At 36.6% G+C, this 21,705-nt stretch overlaps 1 protein-coding gene and 1 long non-coding RNA gene across 5 annotated transcripts; both read right to left on the bottom strand.

Annotated features, from left to right (window-relative positions):
* Positions 1-295: 295 nt before the first annotated feature.
* On the bottom strand, positions 296-4,066 carry LOC112191913. Of its 2 annotated transcripts, none has more exons than XR_002933231.2 (5): positions 3,755-4,066; positions 3,569-3,643; positions 3,373-3,475; positions 2,585-2,784; positions 296-2,398 (listed from the first exon to the last, which is right to left on the bottom strand). It is a non-coding gene; the product is annotated as an uncharacterized LOC112191913 (long non-coding RNA). The 2 variants fall into 2 exon arrangements; XR_002933230.2 differs by having other exon boundaries at positions 296-2,412; positions 3,755-4,063.
* A 1,657-nt stretch (positions 4,067-5,723) lies between these two features.
* Positions 5,724-13,406, bottom strand: LOC112191912 (protein DETOXIFICATION 42). 3 transcript variants are annotated; one of them, XM_024331402.2, is made up of 13 exons: positions 13,021-13,406; positions 12,697-12,818; positions 11,827-12,036; positions 11,514-11,692; positions 9,631-9,766; positions 8,900-8,996; positions 8,664-8,764; positions 8,317-8,480; positions 7,098-7,169; positions 6,904-7,020; positions 6,698-6,793; positions 6,427-6,548; positions 5,724-6,196 (listed from the first exon to the last, which is right to left on the bottom strand). In XM_024331402.2, the coding sequence occupies exons 1-13, from the start codon at positions 13,095-13,097 to the stop codon at positions 6,154-6,156; spliced, it is 1,536 nt and encodes a 511-aa protein (XP_024187170.2). In that variant the 5' UTR covers positions 13,098-13,406; the 3' UTR covers positions 5,724-6,153. The 3 variants fall into 3 exon arrangements, 2 of the variants coding, with proteins under 2 accessions (XP_024187170.2, XP_040372148.1); XM_040516214.1 differs by having other exon boundaries at positions 8,682-8,764; XR_005808179.1 differs by lacking the exon at positions 5,724-6,196 and having other exon boundaries at positions 6,518-6,548; positions 6,698-6,783.
* Positions 13,407-21,705: the final 8,299 nt, after the last annotated feature.

Below are 21,705 nucleotides of genomic sequence, written 5' to 3'. Positions count from 1 at the left end.
GACTAGGGAGAGGCGCGAATCTGGGAGCACTCGTCTTGGCTAAAATGAGTTTCGTTCTGAAGGCATTTTGAGTTCAGTTTTTTGTTTTGTTTTATAGGTCCTCCCTAGTGTCAAATCCAGGCTCTGCCTCTTGGTGCCATCCCCTCCTCTATAAGCATCACAAGAGAATTTCATGTTTTGCTTCCTGATGATGGTAAACATGTGTTCGTGTTTTGCATATTCATCTTCTTGTGTAGAAGCGTAAGCGGCCAAGCAACAATTAAGAAAGCAAACACAAGAAAACAAAGATTAATAGTGATTCTCTCAATCGGTGTGATTGAGGTGCATCAACTTTCGACGATAAATTCCACTACAATAAAATGGAAAGAATACAATAGAGTTTATGATTGAACTCCTACGCAAAACCCCAATACTACCAATTCCCGACTTCTAATAGAAACTAACCAATTACCAATACTACCAATTCCCGACTTCTAATAGAAACTAACCAATTACAAGACATGAAACGAACACGAACACCAACTCAAAGCTCTTAAGTTCTTCAATTATGCTGCACCTTGTATATCAAAGGAAACAAAGAAGGTGCTTCTATCTTTAACACCAATATGTTTGCAGTAGCAGTTATATAATGTGTGTACATAATTACCTAGGCACGTGTTGTGCCATAAGACTACCCCCACAATTGTTTGGGCTGGGTATATCAACATGGGATTAGTCCGTCATTCAAGTAAAGCCAACTATCAACACATCTTTCTGCTCTAATTCCTTGAACATCAACAATGCTCATGACTGAAATGTAGATATAGAAGCTTTTAATGCCACCATTTTCTTCTCCATTCATTTAGTTGTTTTCTTCTCCATTCATTTAGTTGTCTTCCAAGTAGCGCTAAGATTAACGTTTTCAGCCTGACGTAGAATCTCTTCATCAAGAGTAATCATGAGGTTGCAGTCTTGGTTCCACAAGATGCTTGACCCTCTTTAGAGATGCTAAACGGTCCCTTCTTAGCAACAATGGAAACATAGGATTTCAAGCTTCTCTTTTTCTTCTTCCATCATCTCTCTCTTCTTATGTTCAACAAGCACTACTACAAAGATCTCCATATTATATTTGGGATGTCCACTTATCACGATCTCTATATGATCTTGGTACCATGGTGATTCCTTTGGTCCATCGGTAAACTCAAATGTTGTTGGGGTGGTGGGAACATATGCATAGGTTGACGATTAACATTCGTAGACATGGAGAAAAGTAATGTTCGCATTGTAAGTGTATGGGGGATTGGCGGAATAGGAAAGACCACACTTGCTAAGGCCATGTTTAATTCAACTCGCCACAAGTTTGAAAGTAGCTGTTTTTTGGCAGATGTTAGATCAAATTCAATGCCACATCGAGGATTTACCCAACTACAAGAGATTCTTTTGTTTGATATCTTAAGGGACTCAAACTTGAAGGTGAGCAATGCTCATATAGGAGTCAATTTGATAAAGAAAATGATGGAACACAAAAAACTTCTCTTAATCCTTGATAATGTGAGTGATTCGGAGAAATTAAATAACTCAGCTTCATAGTTTGATATTTTTGGTCCAGGAAGTAGAATTATTATAACAACAAGAGATAAACATTGACTAACTGCTCATGCAATTCATGAGGTCAAGATGTTAGATGAAGGTCAAATATTGAAGTTGTTTTGTTTGAATGCATTCAATAGTGATGGACCTCCAACTAATTACATTAAGCTTGAATATCGAGCGGTACACTATGCACAAGGTCTTCCATTAGATTTGATACTCTTAAGTTGTCACTTAATTGGTAAAAGTATCAAATATAATGGAAAACCTTGTGCATAGTGTACCGCCCGATGTTCAAGCTTAACGTAATTGGTCGGAGGTTCACCGTTGTTGAATATGCATTCAAACGAAACAATACCAATGCTTGACCTTCATCTAACATCTTTGCCACATTTATTAAATCAACTTGATGAGTAGATAGTCAACGTTTATCTTTTGTTGTTATAATAATTCTACTACCTGGACCAAAACTATCAAACTATGGAGCTAAGTTATCTAATATCTCCGAACTGCTCACATCATCAAGGATTAAGATAAGTTTCTTGTGTTGCATCATTTTCATTATCAAATTGACTCCTACATTACAATCACTCACCTTCAATTTTGAGTCCCCTAAGATAACAAACAAATGAGTCTCTTGCAGTTGGGAGAGCCCTCGATGTGGCATTGAAGTTGATATAACATCTGTCAAAAAACAGCTATTTTTAAACTTAGGGCGACTTGAATTGAATATGGCCTTAGCAAATGTGATCTTTCCTATTCCTCCAATCCCTCGTATACCTACAATGCGAACATTACTTTTCTCCATATCTAAAAGTCTGTCGATATCCTGTACACAAGAGTCTATTCCAATTAGATACTTCGCTACCTCCAAATGATATGAATGAGTTAATACTAAGGTAGATAGCTTCTTGACAATCTTTTTACTAAACTGATACTAATACCTATCAATTTAAAAGTAATATGTTTAAAGTATGAGAGAGAGAACTGAGAGTTAGTGAGGCTAAAAACATACTTGCCATCGGATAAAGGCCATCCAGACATATTAGCTGCTTTGGAAAGAGCTCCCATCCATTGACCCATGTGACTCTTGTGTCTGCGTTCAAGTTTAGCAACTGCCTTGCGAAAAGCACCTCTTTAGTGTTGAATATCATCTCCAATATGCTGTTCAGCCTTCACCAAAAGATGTGTATCAGCCTTTTTCTTTTTTGATGTCTACAAAAGAAACGTCATCAATTTGGTCAGTCAAGGTTTCATCATCAGCATAAAGTTGAATAAATGAAAATGAATGGAATCCAATTGATTTGTTCCTTCTCTCTCGACTAAAGCCCACTAAGAACCTTTTGCTTTTGACTGACTTATGACTTACAATCTGTAATCTTAAATTATCTATGACTTTATTACGGTTTGGCTAGGTAAGGAGATGGCAAAATATTATAACGGAATATAAATATATATATATATATATATATACGCATTTTTTGTTTAGGTTTCTTTCCTTTTATATTTTGCCACTTTCCACCATACCAGAATGCAAAACCAGTCTTGTTAAAACAAACGGTCTTGGTATGAATTTGTGTTTAGGCACTCCATGAGACATAAAAGTTACAGAACACAACAAAACAAAACACATATGGAAGTCCTAAAATCATTCACCCAATGATGAAAGACTGGATATAGAACCAAATTGGTTCTTTCTAAATAACTATTTGCTGTCAGTTGTGTATACCAATTCTTTGATTTGATCATAAACTCAATAATTCTTGTGTGACATGGTAGGAAAGATCAAGAGAAAGAACTCACCAATTAATTTTTGATGCCAGAGTTCAAAAATTTGCTACATGCATACTCGAGTTCACTTCTCTCCCTCTTTTTCCTTTTGCTCCTTCTCTTTCTTTTATTTCTCCTGGAAACAGAGAAAAACAAAGACATAAACTTCACACTCTAATTCAATCATGTATTGAAATTAGAGAAAAAAGAGAAAAAAAGAGGGTCTTACATTAATTTGTGATATCAGCTGGAAGATCTGGAAGATGAGATATGCATATGTGTATCAAATTTTTTTTGATAATACCTGAAAGCCAAAAAGCCTGAGATTTTATGAATCTGTACCACAAGAGCTAGAGAAAGAAACTGGATAGCTTTCAGTAAGATCAACAGTGATGGATCTTGGTGTAAGAAGTACCAGTGAAGCAGATCTAGGAGTGATTATGAGAGATGATCAAGCAAGATTTGCGGATCGGCGTTGATTGTAGGACTAGATCTAAGTCCCATCACTTCATCTCCCTTTCATCTGCTTTGAGGAGTGATTCACAGGTGCTAAATCAAGGAGATCTGGAGCTCTAATATTCACAGGTGCTTTCAACTTTCTCTCTGACCAAAAAAAAAAAAAAAAAAACTTATCTGCTTTGCTTTGCGAATTCTTCTCTCTTATCTCTTCTCTCTCTTTTTGGGTCAAGGAAGGAAGCAGCTAGAGAAGGGTTTCTTTACACGTCTCCTTCCCCAACAACTCTTTAACTTTTTGTTTTCTACTCTCTTCTTTACTTGTCTTGGCTTCAATGCTGGCAAACTACCAGTCTACCACCTTTGTACAGATCTATTCACATGCTGGTTGGGTTCAAGCCCAACCCAAAACTTCAAAATTAAAAGTTCTACTATTTGTTAAATTTTTGGGTTTTTTGGGCTGCATGTTGGTTAAGGTGCCCATATAAGGGTCGGAGTTCGACTTTCTTTTCAGTGACGGTTGGATGCAGTTTTACATGCGGTTAAAGATGGAGTTTTACTTGCACCTATCCCCCAATGCAGTGGAATCTTCACCAGTGAGCCATAGTTTTAATCATCTTTTCCACTAATATAAAAGATGCAGAGATTTTATGGTAATAGAGACGCTCAAACTTTTCTTTTCTTTTTTGAATTGAAACATGAAAATTATTCAAAGCACATGAGTTGGGTTAGCTAGCTAACACGTAAAGAAATTCCCACCAAACACAATTTGAAATATTGATCGTATTACTTGCTTGTCAGGACCCTACACCATGTTCTTCTCTTGCTTTTACTTTGTTTAATTTAGTCTCTGCTTCTTTGCTTTTGTTTTTGCTTTTGTTTGTGTCGGGAACTCTGTCAGCTAGTTGTTCCTTTTCCATTCAGGAAATTTGAAAAAAAAAAAAAAAAGAATAACTTGACATTTTCAGTTTTTAATTTCATTAATGGATGGGTAAAATTTGAAACTGTGTTGGGTATAATCTTCATTGAAGAACTCTTCAGACCGAAAAAGATGGATTTGGCAAGCATAGCAAACCGACTAGTAGAATTGTAGCATACTAGCAATTGACACATTTCTAGGATCTATCAAAGCACCATGGTTTGGGTTCTTGACCATTTACCCAATTTGGGCCCAACAAATACTCACTTACTCCACTAAAAGATTTGTGCACCTAGAAATGGTCATGATACCAGGTTCATCGTAGGAATTCAAGGGCTGTCTATGGTGGAGATTGATTTATTTCAAAGTGAAGGCTCCACATAAACTGTCAAGACTCAACACTCAAGAGTGACTAGTTGAGGCCAAAGTCCGTTTCTTAGAATCTGATGCAAAGCTGTTCATTGATTAGAAGGAGGGGTAGAAATCATAAATGACATAAAGAAGTGAATAGGATGCAATGATGCATCAAACGTCTTCTTTCTTTTATTTCTTTTCTTTAGGGATATCTTCACAAATGATGTATGAACTTTAGGCATTTCTACACTTTGGTGTACCAACTTTCATAACTATCAAAATTGTGTATCAAGTTTGCTCCAATCTTTCATTTTGGTGTACGCCGTTAAATTTTCCGTTATCTTTGTAAAAAAAAAAAAATTTCCGTTATCTTTCCTTTAGCTTTGTCAGTTTTTTTTTTTTGAAAGATAACGGAAAATTTAACGGCGTACACCAAAATGAAATATTTGAGCAAACTTGATACAGCATTCTGATAGTTATGAAAGTTGGTATACCAAAGTGTAGAAATGCCTAAAATTCATACACCATTTGTGATGTTTTCCCTTTTCTTTAACAAAAGTAATATGAATGAACGGATATGAACTTTCAAATGAAATGGAATCTTCACAAAAAGAAATAGATTAATCATCTTTCCAATAATATAAAAGATGCCAAGATTTTGTGCTAATAGAGAGTACAACTCAAACCCATTGTGGCTCCCTTTCCTTTTAAAAAGTGGTTATGCTTCCAGCAAAGGAGATAACGAGCAGAACTGGGAAACTGATTTTCCAAGTCTGGCTTAAAAAGGACATAACCGTCATAGACATCAATAAATTGAAAGGTACACTGAGTTGGCCTGTATTCGGATGGGGACTTCTGAATTCCTATCTAGAATTACATATACCGACTTCAAAATCTGTCACTGTTTTCCATGTGTTAACTATAGGCTATAACAGTTAGTTCCTACTTTCCAGTTCGCATTCTAACCCTTTAAACATAGGCTACATTTCAGCAACTTGAGTAAGCAATGAAAGATGGTGTTCCCTTTTTTTCATTACCTATGTACAGTAGGATGTACCATCTTATGCAGAAACATTTTTAGGCTTCAATTACTCCCTCAGAAAGCTCCATGGTCCAGTTCCAGTCCCTATCCTGTAATACAAGTTCAAGATCAATGTGGAAGCAACTTCTGATATAGATTCACGATAATATGTTAGGACAATCCTTGCGAAACAAGTTGGTTGTTACATGGTTTCTTGCATTCGTTTTATATCCAACTAAAGATCAAACAAACAGAGAAAGCATACTTTCCTATTTGTACTTCAGGAAATCAGTTCCTTTAGATTAGAGAAAGTACAGATTTTTTTAATTACAAAACTCACCTCCAAAATCCAACCACTGTGCGCAAACTCATGAAGATTGTTAAAGCAACCCAGATACCAACAAAGCCATGGCTTGATGATAATAGAAACAGGCACAATATGCTCACTAAAGCCACCAACACCTGAAGTCAACAGAGAATAATGAGAATGCTTGATGATAAATCAAACAGGCACAATATGGTCACTAAAGCCACCAACACATGGAGTCGAGAGAGTTCAACTAATAGTATACAAGTGAAAAATAGACAGCAACATGGATTTCTACACTTGCCATTGAGTAGGCAGAATATGCAAAATCTGATGCTCCATAATTTACTCCATCAAAAACAAATGCCAGAGCATTAACGGGCTGAGTCACTGCAATAAACTAGCCAGAAAGGAAGAATTGTCAGCTCTCAAAGTGTCTGTAAAGTAACAGAACAAAACAAAAACAAAAAAATTGATTTTGTTTCTTGCTGGAATGGAGGAGAGGGATACCGGAATGCCTAAACTTATAAGGTGCAAAACATTGATATCATCGGTAAATAATCTTGACGCGAACTTTAGTACAACTGTAAGGATGACTGAGAGCACTATCCCTAGAACCAAAGCCATCTGCAAAATCAAATAATTAGCCGTTCAAAACAGAACAAGAAGAGGGAGTAACTTAATATGTTCAAAATTTAAGCCACCTGCAATACACGTGAAGCTGTGGCAACGACTTTGCTGTGATCCTTCCTCGCAAATGCACTTGCAAGGATTGCCTGAAAGTTTGGATACAATTACATCTACACCATGGAAAGAATCAAAATGGAAACATATAAAATAATTCGAATGAATAGTGTCACAGATGATAAGCAGTAGAATTACAGAAGATGAAGACACTATTGTAGAGCTTTTATGGTAAGACATAAGAAAGGCTAAGACAGTCGCAAAAAGCAATTTGAGAATTAACATTATCAGCATGCAATACTGAAGCAATTGTGAGTTTTCCTTTTGATCCTGTCAGACTTCTGGAAGGTTTTTAAAGTCACTGCTAATTAAATGGTAGTTTTATCTACAATAAAACACCTGGGAGACAAAAATGAAAATCAAGAACAGCCAAGGCACAAAAAGAGATCGGGTCTTAGTGCAGAGGAAATCTGGGTGCATCTTAGCAGATAATAAGAACAAACTCCAGCTTCACAGGAGAATCTAAAGAAACCAAAATGAGAAGATAAAAATATTTAAAAAAAAAAAAAATTCTGCAATCCTGATGCAAAAAACATCGATATATTTATTGATTAAAGTCTCAAACATTCTCTTGCTGAATGCAACCTATATACAAGAAAACAAACTTTGATACTTTTAATTTCTTAGGATATGACTCAATAGGGTACTAGACGTTCATTGTCTGTTAGATCTCTAGTTTTGGTTCCTGATAACCAGTTTCTCTAGTAGCTCCATAAGTTCCTCAGTTATTGAGAAAGCCTGACACCTAAGAGTGTTATGCTGAACACTTTAAGTAGATGTATCCTTGGTTTATATCAACTATAAGTAACCCTGATATTCAAAAATGTTCATTCTGCCTAATTGTAGGTTTGTAGAAAAGAAAAAAAACAAAGACAAGACATCAGTACTATTTTGTAGAACAAGAAGTCTGATCTCTGAGACTGCATTTTTAATGGAGAAATCTGTTTTGATCGAATGAGCACTTGGTCATGGCCAAACACAGCTCATAGATTTTTGATTTTACTATATTAATTTCAAATTTCTTATTAAAATAGCTTTACCACAGTAGTAAAGGAAATAATTTATGTTCAACTGGATTATGTAACTATACAAAATTTTGGGATTATGTAACTATACAAAATTTTGGCAATGTAAATCACCATCACATAATGTGTGCTTTATTCAAAATCATTTACTTACTTGTCCAGCCACAGCTAACCCATCCGCAAGCAAAGAGGCTGCAAGCCAAATCTGCAAGCAAACTTGAAATGCTGCCATTGATGTCGATCCCTGCCGTGCAGCTAATGATGCTGCCAGGGTGACACAGAATGTTGCAGCTATAACTCTCACCAATAACATACCCCCTGATCCAAGATGAAAAGAAAAAGATATGGAACAGTCAGGAAATAATTTTTTTTCCAGCGTTTCTAGTTGAATGTGATTTTAAAGGCTAGAAGTTAAGAGAAGTAAATAATCTGCAAAGCAGATTGATGAAGCTTGGTTGTAGATTATTTACTTGCAAAGAAAAAGAAAATGGAAGCCTTTACCATTTTTCAGAAACTGGCCAATTCGTAGATCTTTGATGCCTGGGGTTAGGAGATCAACTTGTTTGTTTAATCTCCATAACAGTATCAGGGAGATTAAATACCTACAATAATCACAGAACAAGTAAAACAGCAATAAGGAAGCAGAGAGCAATATTTGCATTGACATGGAAAAGAAGTCTTGGCAACAGCGTACAGACTTCTAATCTTGAATAATTATTACCCATAGGTAAGCTTACTGAGAGATAACATGGGCAATGGCCGCACCAGTAATGCCCATATGGAGTACAAACATTAATATTGGGTCCAAAATGATATTTACTGTATCTCCCACAACTGCAGTTAAAGAAGCAAATATGAATGGCTTCAGTATGTATAACTAACCCAGTAAAGATGCACTAAACAGGTGCTCTATTTTCTTATCCTTAGAAACAGGTGCTCTATTTTCTCTAGAACTAGTTTAAGAATTACCCCAGCAGTATTTAAAGAGGAAAACATGATGAATCTAGGATTTCACATATGAAACTGATAGCAATGAGGCAGCTTGAAAAAGTACACCAGAAACCAGACTTCACTTAAAGGAGAAAGTGAAGACAAGACAAACATGGAGAATGTCTAGGGTAATTTTTTATGCATCAAAGTGAGACTAGGATCAGAATCATCAGATTGATATGAAGAGAGGATGGAGACAAGAAAAATTGAAGGCACAAATGATGTCCTAGATGGAAGATTTGTACTTCCCAATTTTTTGGTTATGAATTACTCTCATCTGATTCTTTGCATTGTAATCTGAGAGGCCTCAAGAGGATTTTTTTAAGAGCAGAGAATTTTATTATTGAAGACAAATTCTTGGAATGGATCACGCTTGTTTCAATAGGTAATGAACAGACTGTTTTATTGTGTCATGCTTATCTGTGCACTTGCCACATATTACAGTTAAAATTCTTGAGAGAGAGAGAGAGAGGATTACTTGTAGCATATAAAGGAGTTTTTGTATCCTTAAAACCACGGAAAACCCCTTGCATGGCCAAAGAGAGAAGAACTGCAGGAGCACCGAGTGACCTTAGTGTCAGGTATTGTCTCGCTGGTCTTAACATAGGAGAATTCTGCAATAGAAAATGAATAGATATTCTCAGTATTCACTACACAGTTATTTCTACAACAGTAATTTTGAATATCAGAAGTAGAACAAAATTCATATGAATTTCAATGAGAACATTAGATTTATGCAAGCAATTTGAGGTGTAAAATATTCCTACAAATTAAATAACTCCAGCTAATAAATTATGCCCATGTTAAAAAATTGCAGCGGTTAGGGCTCAGAATGCCCGATACTTCATATTTCCAATAAACATGACTTAGTACTCATTAAACTCCCAGAAAGTGATTTGACTAACCTAGTCATGCTAAACAAATTGTATCTATCCATGTAAGCATCGGAAACTTTGTAAATGAATAGAATTGAGAATGCAGTCATCTTTCATTTTCAGTATGACTCAAAATTCCTATTAGATTCAACCAGCAAAAGAATGGTAGAATGTTTGGAATCCATATTATGCAAGGAACACTGCTTTTGCTAATTCGAATTGAAAGGTGATATCAAATAGCTCTATATCCAGCAACATACATCACATGAATAGAGAAGGAAAATAACCTACATAGTTAACTAGGATCCCAAATATGAGATATCTACCGCATCTCAATCCATATTATGCAAGGAACACTGCTTTTGCTAATTCGAATTGAAAGGTGATATCAAATAGCTCTATATCCAGCAACGTACATCACATGAATAGAGAAGGAAAATAACCTGCATAGTTAAGTAGGATCCCAAATATGAGATATCTACCGCATCTCAATGGCATAGAAAATTTTAATGGTGCCAAAGTAAAAGAAAATTTTCTAAAATTTTCTACACTGCTATCCCTGACATAACGCCACATTCAATCAAGTAACTAGTACAGCTTGGAATTTCCTTGTTCAATGACTACAAATGCAGCAATAATTGCAATTTTTCAGAAAAGATGGTTGAACTTACAGATTAGGTAATATAGTTCGTCCCAAAAACTAAGGCCATAACTTGCTGAGCCTCTTGAGGTGGTAAATAAACGCGGCATATGTGAGATAAAATGACCCTCAGTTTCTTTTAAGATGTATGTATCATTGTTTTGTGAAGACATGAGACAGAGAGCAGTATACTGATTCTATAACTTTGCTTTGTTACTCTATTTTTTTTTTTTTTTCCATTTCTGAAAAGAAACAGACTTTATCGATCATAAAAGCATGATACAACAAAATTGGACAAGAGATCCACGACTGACAAAAGCCACAGTAGAAACCAGAAAGCTACATCACATGAAATAAGATAGCTGCAGCAACCACACTAATTATGTCTGAAACCTTAGACTACGGTTGTGTTCCAATGTAGCACAATCTAAGAAAAGCTGTAGTTTTTGAGATCTACAAAAACAGATGCTCATTACATTGCTCTGAAAGTTTGTTCCTTTCCTACCTAACTTATGCCCTCCCCAGTTTCCATATTAGGATATTACCCATTGGAAAGACATTTTCATTGATAGGAAGTAGCATATTTCTGCACATTTCAGCTACACAGAAAAGACAATTTACTTACAAAATGAAGTTCAAAACAATGATGTGTAGTTTAGACCTTGTACATTTATGATGCAGGAAATGGAGAAAAAATGAAAAGAGGCATGAAAGCAGTTGAAGTTGCCAACTACAAAGATATGAGATCAAGTTGACCAGCATTAGTCATTCCATAACAAAGAATGCAAACATCAAGAAATGCGGAACAGAATATCTAAAATCTCCAACAGTTCAAAATGAACTTACAGAATCTACCCCCATGTAATTTAGGATGGGATTTGCAGCAAAAATTAGGAATAGAGTTTGAATAACCCCCAGGACGCTGCCAATAACCAATGCTGATGAAGCAGATGGAATACGCCTTCTGACATGCTCAAGTTTGACCATTTCTCTACTATCATTGGTGATGGATGATGGCATAGAGTCTGGTTTACAAATTGAGGCTAAAAAATAAGAAAAGTGACAGTATAATTCTTATGGAGGAGCTCCTATAAGCAATAAAGTGATCCACATAGTTAGTTTATTCCAAAATTAAGAAGGGGAAAAGGAGACAATGTACCAACAAGTGGTTTGAGTACTTCCATTTCCTTGTTGACGGAATTAGCATTTTCAAATTCTTCATATACTTGTTCTTTAGTACTTAATGGTTCCGTAGTATCTTCTTCAGCAACAAAAGAGGTTGTAATACTGACAAGTGGGAAAATTGCTATTTTTGATACTTGATTGAAAACAGCAATAGAAATTCCCACAGCTGCGAGCTCCACTGGACCTATACAAAGTCATGGATTACTACGATTAATCAAATTTTGGTCCATATTATACATTGCTTCAGAATGTATTAAGAGCTAAATTCTCGATAACTAGGATCAAGTTTTATGATAAAGGAAAGTGTATTGGAACTTCTTGTACGGAACATCAACATATATGATAGCATAAATCACGCACACACATAAAATTGATAAACTAGTCCATACAGTTCATTGCAAAGCTAAGTTTCAATAGCCTGCAATTCTATAACTAATCCAGTAGATAAGTTTTTCTCTCAAGGGCTTAAACTAGTTCATATCCTAAAACTTCAATGTATTAACTTTATAGCAATCCTATAAACAAGCTGGATAAGAAAGCTTTCTCTTTTCTGTTGTCTGTAGCAACGGCGGAAACTTCCCTTCTAAGGCGACTCTCTGTGCAATCTTATGAGCATTATGCACATGTTTAAAGCTTTTCAATTTATAAAGAAAAAAGTTTCAAAATGAGCAGGAAGCCATCATACTAAAGATCTTGCTTGCAGACTGAAAAATTTCAGTTCACATCCCAAGCAAAAGGATTGGCTACAACAAAATGGTGAATTTGCTGAGAAAGATTGGAACTGCATTTATGAAACATCTGAACATATAATTCCCCAAAAAATTTAAACATCGCCATCACATACCTATATGGCCAACAAACGCTGTGTCAATTAGGGAAGCAGCAGGGTCTGCTACTAACGCTAGTAGTGTAGGAAGTGCAATATGTACTATCTCCACGCCTAGCTCATCAGCTTTGCAAACATTCCTGGAAATTATATTGAAATTTGTGGTAAGAAACTATATATAATAAATTTCCCATTAAAATTCTAAAACAGAGAACCAACAACAAAGCAAACAAAAGTACATTCATTTGGGTCTGAACCGTAGGCTATAGAGTTTATGTTATAAACAATCATAGTGACAAGAGCGGATAACTAAAAGAGCCCACCTCACATAAAAGAAGTTACCTTGTGTGTCTGAAGAACACAAGGAGGGGCATCTTGCCCATATTCTTGCAACAATTTAGGAGAGTATATATAGCCATGATTAGAATAAGGCCTTCCTCACGGAGCTTTGAAAGAGAACAGGCTCAATATTTAAAACAATCAAAACGTAATAGAGTCCTCAATCTTGATCATCACAAATGCAAGAGCAAGAAATAAAACACAATTTCAAGAACTCCCAGCGTTATGAAAAGGCCAAACAACAATTACAAACGAAAGCAGAAAGACGCCAAAAGAATTGGTTAACACTTGGTATCTAGAAATTGAAGTTTCTTTTCTAAATCAAAGAAATGAGGAACCAAATGATACAAAGGAATGCGGTATGCTTAATGGGGAAGAATCAAAACGATATTTGCATTGAAAGAAGAAAAGAAATGGAGTTTTGAACTAACCTGATTACACCATATAAGCAGAAACCGCATGAACCTCCCTCAGTTGGTTAAACCCAGGAACAACAACCAAATAAATGAAACTATGTTATATATTATAATAACACGACCACAACGATGGACTATAATAATCCATGTACATAACATAACCAGCTATTTCACATAGGCCCAACGAGAAGCACAAGCATAAGAGATACGAAAGACCCCAAGACCCAAATGATTTGACTTCCGGGTATAAAAGACGATTCATGCAAGGTTGAATTATTTATTTGGCTGATTTGAGTGAAGTTGCAGTTCGAAAACATGCAACGTCTCCTTTCCGTTTATATTCCGGTAGTGTAAACGTAGATTCTAGTCATTATACGGTTTATTTTTATTGTCTATATATATGTGTACGAAAAAAATTTTATTGTTAAAAAAAAAAGGTGGGTAGTTATTGCAGAAAAAATAGATTTAATGGTAGTTATTGCAAAGAGAAAATAGTGGGGGGTTGTGGAATCATTTCTTTTTAATTTTCTTAATAAAAATTTATTTTGTAATTGTCCTATTTATCCTTGTAATTTAATTTATTCTCAAAGTTTTTTAATCTTTTAGGGCTAAATCTGTCAAAATATTCAGTTTTGGCTAACAAAGCCTCTTCTAAAAGGAAAATTTTTCATTTTGGTCACTCAATTATGACTTGATTGACACTTTGATCACTATACTTTTGAAAACTTCACTTTAGTCACTCAACTTAAACATTGTTTATCACTTTGATCATTGCTGTAATGCTGTCAACTTCATTGTTAAATTTTTGTAAATAACTCATATTTTGAGGGCATTTTAGTCAAATTGAGTACCGAAATCCTCTTTTTACCCTTTTATTTTCAGATATTTTGGTGAAAAAAAAAGTTCTGAACTTTTCTCAAAGATTATTTTACTATTCTCAAGGACAAATTAAGCTTGATCCTTCTATCTTCTTCAATAAATATAGCCAGATTTTAATATTTTTTAGTAATTGGAATATCCCTAGTTTTAACGGTGTGTAATGGAGTATTTAACGGCAGTTACTAAAGTGAAAAATAAATCTAAATTTGAGTGACTAAAGTGATATTTTTAAAAGGGTTAAATACTGTTTATTCTTTGAACTTTCAGGGACAAAACAATTCAGTCCCTCCCTTTTTAATTTCACACGTTTACTCCCTTATCTCTCAATTTTGGACCAATAGGTCCATCCGTTAACTTTCAGTCCAAAAACTCTGTTAAATTGGTGACATGGCAATCCTTCTGTGTCAAAAAGTCTATTATATCCTCACCTTTTTTTTTAGTCTTTTTATTATATATATATATATATATATATATATATATTATTTCTTCTTCTTCTTCTTCCTTCTTTCAGCTCTCTCTACTCCAGATACCTCCCTTCATCTCCTCCACAACCTTCCCCTTCTCCTTAAAGTCTAAGACTTGTCCAATCTCAACAACATGTCGTCCTCATCAATTCCTGCCCTCACCCTAATCTCTCTTGCTCCTCTCTACACTTTCCCAAGCTCATGACACAGTCTGCATTGTCGGCACCGGCATCGGCGGGGCAGTTTGGCGAAGCCTGTTCCCCTCTGACACTTCCCTCGCCACCACTACCTCCAACACTTCCTGTACCCCCCTTTCTTACCTCTCTCTCTTTCTACCAAAACCCATATATAACTCCAGTAACCCATCCCCACAGCTTTCTCCAATCTCCATATCTGACCTCCCTCGTTCGGCCCAGGATCCGACCCCTCGACTCCATTTCAGCCAACACCGCTACTGTTAAATCGATTTCATCAATTTTAGATTCTGGAGCTCCCAATTTTCAATTTCGATTTCATCGCTCCCCTCATTCTCTTTCTACTCATTTCCCCATCTAATTCTATACTCCTCTGTTTCTGCAATTCACTACTAAGCAACCCATCATCACTCAAACAAAATTAGCCTCACTGCCTCAAGCTCTTAACAAGTTCTACAGAGAGAAAAAAAATAAAGAGCAACATTCATCTTCCTCTCTCTCTCTTTTCTCCGACTAGTTAATTCACCAAGACCAATTCATAGCTCAAAAACGACAACCAACACTGCCTTCATAATTCACCCACCATGCTTAAGCTTCGAAACCCTAGATTAACAGTGGAGGGAGAAGAGGTCGGAGTACTTGGACTGGCGGAGCTGGGCGGCGAGGACAGTGTTGATGGTGTAGATGGTGCGACAGCAGTTGGAGTATATGGAGTAGCGGGTGTAGAGGGCGGCTTCTTCGTTGTATCAGATAAAGAGTCTTTTGTCCCATAAGAAGCTGAGGAAGACGATGAAGAGCACAACTCCGCCACCATATCGAACTCACCGAGGTGGGATCATACCAAAAAAAAAATTAGGAATTTGTTTATGGAGAGAGAGAAGAGAGGAAAAAGGCATTTTTACCCTTGATTTAACGTCAAATCTTAACGGATGGACCTATTGGTCCAAAATTGAGAGATGAGGGAGTAAACGTGTGAAATTAAAAAAGGAGGGACTGAACTGTTTTTTCCCTTAAAGTTCAGGGAGTAAACAATATTTAACCCTTTATAAAAATGGAGTGATCATAGTGTCGATTGAGTTATAGTTGAATGGCTAAAATAATAATTTTTCCTATATACAAAACCAAAACATGGTTTTTGTTAAATTTTTGAAAACGTAAAGAGGTCACTTAGTGACAGACGGGTACAGGCCGACAAGTACACATTTGTGAACTACTCCCTTCAAAAACGAAGTTCTTGTCAGTTAGAGTTTGTTTCAGATTCAATTGATGGGACTACTTCCAAGTGGAAGATGGAGCTTTTATATGACATTTTCTTCCCTTAGTTGCATAACAAATTGCTTGTATCCTATTGAGGGGTAGAAGACCTCAAGATCGTCTAATTTGGAAGCTCGAAAAGAAAGGTTGTTACACTGTGAAGAGTGGGTACGTACATAGTTGCTAGAGACTTGGTCATGGGCAATTTTCTTTCTTCATCCTCACAAGGCGACCCTTTTGCCGAGTTATGGAGAGCCTTATGGAATGCAAAAATTCTAGGTAAGGCTTCAATTTTTGCACAGAGAGCTTGTCATGATATTCTCCTAACTTGATCAAAGTTAACCACCATAGGTTATACAGGTGAACTACACTATTTATTATGTTCTCATCCCTTGTTAAACTCTAGGTCATGTTCTATGTGAATGCCCAATTACTAGAGATATTCTTGTTGTATTCCCTTTCTTCATCCATGTACGTACCAGCTTCACCTTCCTTCGTTTTCAAGGAATGGCTACTTGGTCAAATTAGATCAATGTTTGCTAGTTGTTTTGATAGACTCTTGATTATCTTGTGGAATCTATATATGGAAGAATAGAAATGATAAGTTGTCGAACAATGAGGAAAAGTCCAAATCTAATTTGGTGTCTGCTATCATGGCCTGTTATGAAGAATTCATCATATAAAAATGAAAATTAAGGTCAACTTCATCCATTGCCAATTAGTTTTGGTTTTAAGATCCAGATTACATTATCAAGTGGAAGTTTCGGGATTGTGGTGATTAGTAGGTTTGAGAGTGTGGAGTTGGGTTTCAGTTGGGGAGGTGTTTTTGGAAGTAGGTGAAGCATTTAGAGAGGTTTGGTGTTGTTTCTTTCCTTAGTTTTGGGGTTTTTGAGTGGTTTACTATCGAACACATAAGTAGTTGTGTTGTGGCTTGCGACAGTTTTTGCGTTCTACATGTTGTCATCCATTGTTCTAAGTAATTTTCTTTTGGAAAGGTGGACTTCGAAGCACAAAACAAAAACAAAATTCTGGGGTATCATCACCAAGTGAAAGCTTCAATTCTTGTTTTGAATCGTTTGGTGGCTTTTCTATGGAATCCAGAAGACATCTATTGACCTCATTTCCCACCACAACAGCATCACCATCTTCAAGGATTTTGTCCTAATCTGTTAACATGTCTGCCACTTTTCCATAAAATTTTTTCGAACTGTAACGACCGCTACTTCTACCAATACCAACTTCAGATGAACTTTTGGTTTTATGGGAGCTTGAACATCCATTGGAAGTTGCATACAAGTGTGTTAGAGCCACAACAAGATCCTTAACTTGATCAGATCTCTTCTTCACCTCCCTAGCATCAAAATTCAGCATGGTTTTGCAATCTCTTTCAAAGTTTTTTAGTTTATACCTTGGATCCAGCACTAATGCAATCAAAAATAGTTGGTAAATATCATCAATGGATGCAAGGTATTTCTTATACTTGGCCCTCATCTTCTATGCATTGCAAATAAAACCCTTTTCTGCCTCACCTCCATCAAACCTAAATGGCTGGTTATACAGTTCTTCAATCTCAACATGGATGCCAACTATGTCATGGAATGCTTTTGGGGAAGTTGAGTTGTTTGTAGCACTCACTCTCAAGCTTGTTTCATAGAAAACTCGAAGAAACTTCCCAAAAACACCTGCCTTTTCCCAATCTAATTATATTGGAGGCCTTACCCTCTTCCTAGGCACTTTGGACCTTGTTTGCACCTCCCTTTAATCACCATCTTAACCTAGTTCATCCTCAGATACCTCATCTTCACCAAAATAAGTCGAATACTTGGAATCCTCATCATCAGCCATCCTATAAAATGTTTTTTTGAGCTTCAATGCAATGTCCAACATAATATAGGTGAAATTCCACCTTGTTGGCACATCCAAGACACATATTCTTTTGTAGTTAACCTATTATTTTTCAACAGAGGCCTTGAATACATCTAATCTAGCTAGCAAATGAACTCCTTATATATCTCACTATATTGTTAATGGAAGCCACCGACTTATTCATCAAGTTAACTCCAAACCTCACAATTCTGTTAACTATGTGAGCTAAACACCTTGACATGTAAATACTTAATTTCCTCTAAAAATCTGTGCTTTATCCCAATTATTCATCTTTTTCGTAATGTAGTCAATGGCTACCTTATTTGCCAAAGCATTATTGACAAAAATTGACAGGACCCGACCCAGGAATCACCCCAATTACCTGGATACGAGCCTGCGGGGCCCACATTAAGCGAAATCCTACCGAAAATTCGGCAGAACCTCCCCTAAATATGGGCTACCCAAAAATTTCACAAACCTGGATATGATTACAACATTAACTTCTACTCAACCTACAATATCATATTTACAATCCAAGCACATATATTACATCCGGAAAGTTCAAAGCCCAATACAACCTCCGTAAGCAACCACAATCCGAACAACAACATCCATCAAAATCAAAAGAAAAGGCTTATCAGAGCAACACTAAAACTAAGCCGATATCATACAAGGTAGGTTAAGTAATAACCTACGGGCAAAAACGGAAGCGCTGATTCCCAAAGTCCTTGAGCCTGGACGCAATCTCGGCTAATCTGAAATCTGGGCATTTGAAAACGAAGGGCCCAGGGGAAAACATATAAAATCCATTAGAGTGAGTGGACAAAACCGAAACTAGAATCAAAACAATTTATGGTATGCTTCCCCATTTCTCTTTTTAACAAAACCATCATGCAGCGAGTCTTTTTTTTTCCAAGAAACTCATTTGATTACTAGGAAGGACTGCTTCCTAGGCATCTCATGCCATCAGGGAGGGACTGCCACCCGATGACGCATCGGAAGGGACTGCCAACCGGAGTAGGAGGCGGTGATTAGTTGGGACTGCCAACTAGCCACAGGTAGTAGAAGGGACTGCCGACTAACTACCTCAAGTCATCTGGAAGGGACTGCCGACCAGATGACGCATCGGGTGGGACTGCCACCCGAGCTGTAGTCTGGAAGGGACTGCCAACCAGACTATTACCTAGAAGGGTCTGCCAACTAGGTAAGATACGCATGCGCCAAACTGGCCTCCTTGTCAACTGTTTCCTTTTTAATCCTTTTCTTTCCATAAAATCACATTTCAAAACTTAATACCATGCTGCATGCATTATTTTAACAAAATAAAAGTCCACTCACAAGTGAATCCCGCAGCTAACCCTGCTGCCTGTCTGTGTCCTCCTCGCTCGAGGGCTCAGTACGTCCTGTCACAATAAAATAGGATATAATTAACCATATAATGAGATACTCTCAAAAACAACTCATTCCCCTCGGAATAAGCATCCGTTATTCACAAATGGTTATAAAACGCCCATCCATTAATTTGAGATTAAATTCTATCATTTCTTTACAATCTCAATGCCCTCTAACTCAAACTACTCAACCGATTTTTAATTCGATTCTCAATCGATCAAGGACTTCACTTAATTTAAATCTTCACAAGAACCTTTCGATAACTAAACAAATTTTTAATTCACTTCCTTCATCAAAATTACCACCAAATTATAATATAAATCCTTTCCAAAAATTTCCAAATTCATTCTTAACCTTCCTTATTTCCACTCACATTCCCATCTCTCAATTTCAACTCCTCTCTAAATTCTCTTTTCCAAAACACAATCTCCACTCCAAACTCCTCCACAAAATAGAACAATTCCACATTCTTTCTTAATTTTTCTCTCCTTTGCAAAATCACAATTTCAACTCTAACAATCTCAAATTCTCTCTACTTCCTAACAAATAATTCATAATAGCCCTTTACCAAGAGTTTTCACCCAACACTACAAACATGACAAATCCATCAACCATGTTCAACATCACAACCAAAGAAAACTCAATATCAAACAAACTTCAAGTTTAACACAAACTCAAAGATTAAATTCAATTCCAATCAACCTATTTATTCCAAAATCAACTTCATAACCCACACAACTATCTCTAAACCTGCAGCAGCCACCAAAAACAAGCAAAAATATCCAGAAAAATCAAACAAGAACCCAAGAATTCGAGAGTTACTGTTCACGGTACTGTTCACAGTCTCAAACACCTTCAAATCTTCCTCCACAGCCCAAAACAAGCTGCAACAAGGTTAGGAACTCATTCAGCAACTCACCAACAACCAAAACCCAAAGAAATTTGACCGGAAATCGCCGGAAAACTGAGATCAAAGCAAAATCCATTTTTTTCCATTTCTGCAATTTTCCTCATATCTCCAAAACCAAAGCTACCCAAGGTGAAATACTTACATTAGATGCAAGAGGAGGAAGAGAAGATCCTCTAATGGCCGGTGGTGCGGCCGGTGGCGGTGGTTTCACCGGAAAAAGTGGCTCCGGTTTGCAGAAAGAGAAAGAAAAGAAAGAAGAGAAAAGAAAGAAGGAAGAAAGGAAGGGGGGGGGGGGGCTGGAATCGGGAAACCGATTTCTCTCTCTTCCTTTTCTGTTTTTATTCCCTCTTTTCCACAATAATAACTCATCTAAAAAAAAAAAATAACCATGCTATGAATAATACTTTCTATTTTTGATCATAACTTTTCCGTAAAAACTCCGATTTAAACAAACTTCGTGTCCACGAACTCGATTTTGCGTATTCTACGACAATCTCAAATAAATTTCCTAATTTACCGGACTAAAGAAAAAGTCACTCCTCGGTCAACCACGGTAAAAAGTAATTAATAGGTACGGGGCATTACAAAAATAGTCAGAACCCTTTCTACGTTCCAGTTTCCCAAACAAGACTCAAGTATTTTCCCTACTGTAAGTCCTTGGTGGTTTGGAATTACACAGAAATTCAGGATCCTCTTATGCATGTTCCACCCATAATCGATGATATGGGTAGTTAAGACCATGTAATTTATATTTTGCACTGATGTCCATGTATTGGTGGTCAGACAAAAAAAATGATTTCCTAATTCCCTCTTCAACTCTTCCTTCTTGGGAGCATACATTCTCAATAAATTCTTCATTATCATCTTCCTACATGGAAGTTTCCACTTCAGAACAACTACACTACAAAAGTATTTGAAACCTAGTCTTTCTATGGCACTAAAAGGGAGCTCATCGATCACTCTCATCACAGTAGCAACTTCAGTGCATCATTCCTTACTCCAATGCCTAACTACTACATTAGGATCCTCCAGCCCATCACTAGCCAAAACAATCTGCCCTTTTGCTCAGTTACCTCTCCCCGGATATCCCTTACATAGTTGCTCTATGTGTTTCATTAATGAGCTAGTACCATTATTACTTGAACCAGTTACAAGATGAGTAGGACAATACATACATTGTGCTTTGGTGGTGTGCCCAACAACCTCCTCCTTTCCATCTACAATCTCAATAATGGGGTGCTCTTCCTTCTTGAAATGCTCTTACACCCAAGATCGTTGCCTTAAAGATATTGTACCCTTGGTCCTCTTCTCAT

Source organism: Rosa chinensis, chromosome 3 (genome assembly GCF_002994745.2).
Source record: "Rosa chinensis cultivar Old Blush chromosome 3, RchiOBHm-V2, whole genome shotgun sequence".
Classification (NCBI taxonomy): domain Eukaryota; kingdom Viridiplantae; phylum Streptophyta; class Magnoliopsida; order Rosales; family Rosaceae; genus Rosa; species Rosa chinensis.
This window is presented reverse-complemented; position numbering and strand designations above follow the sequence as displayed.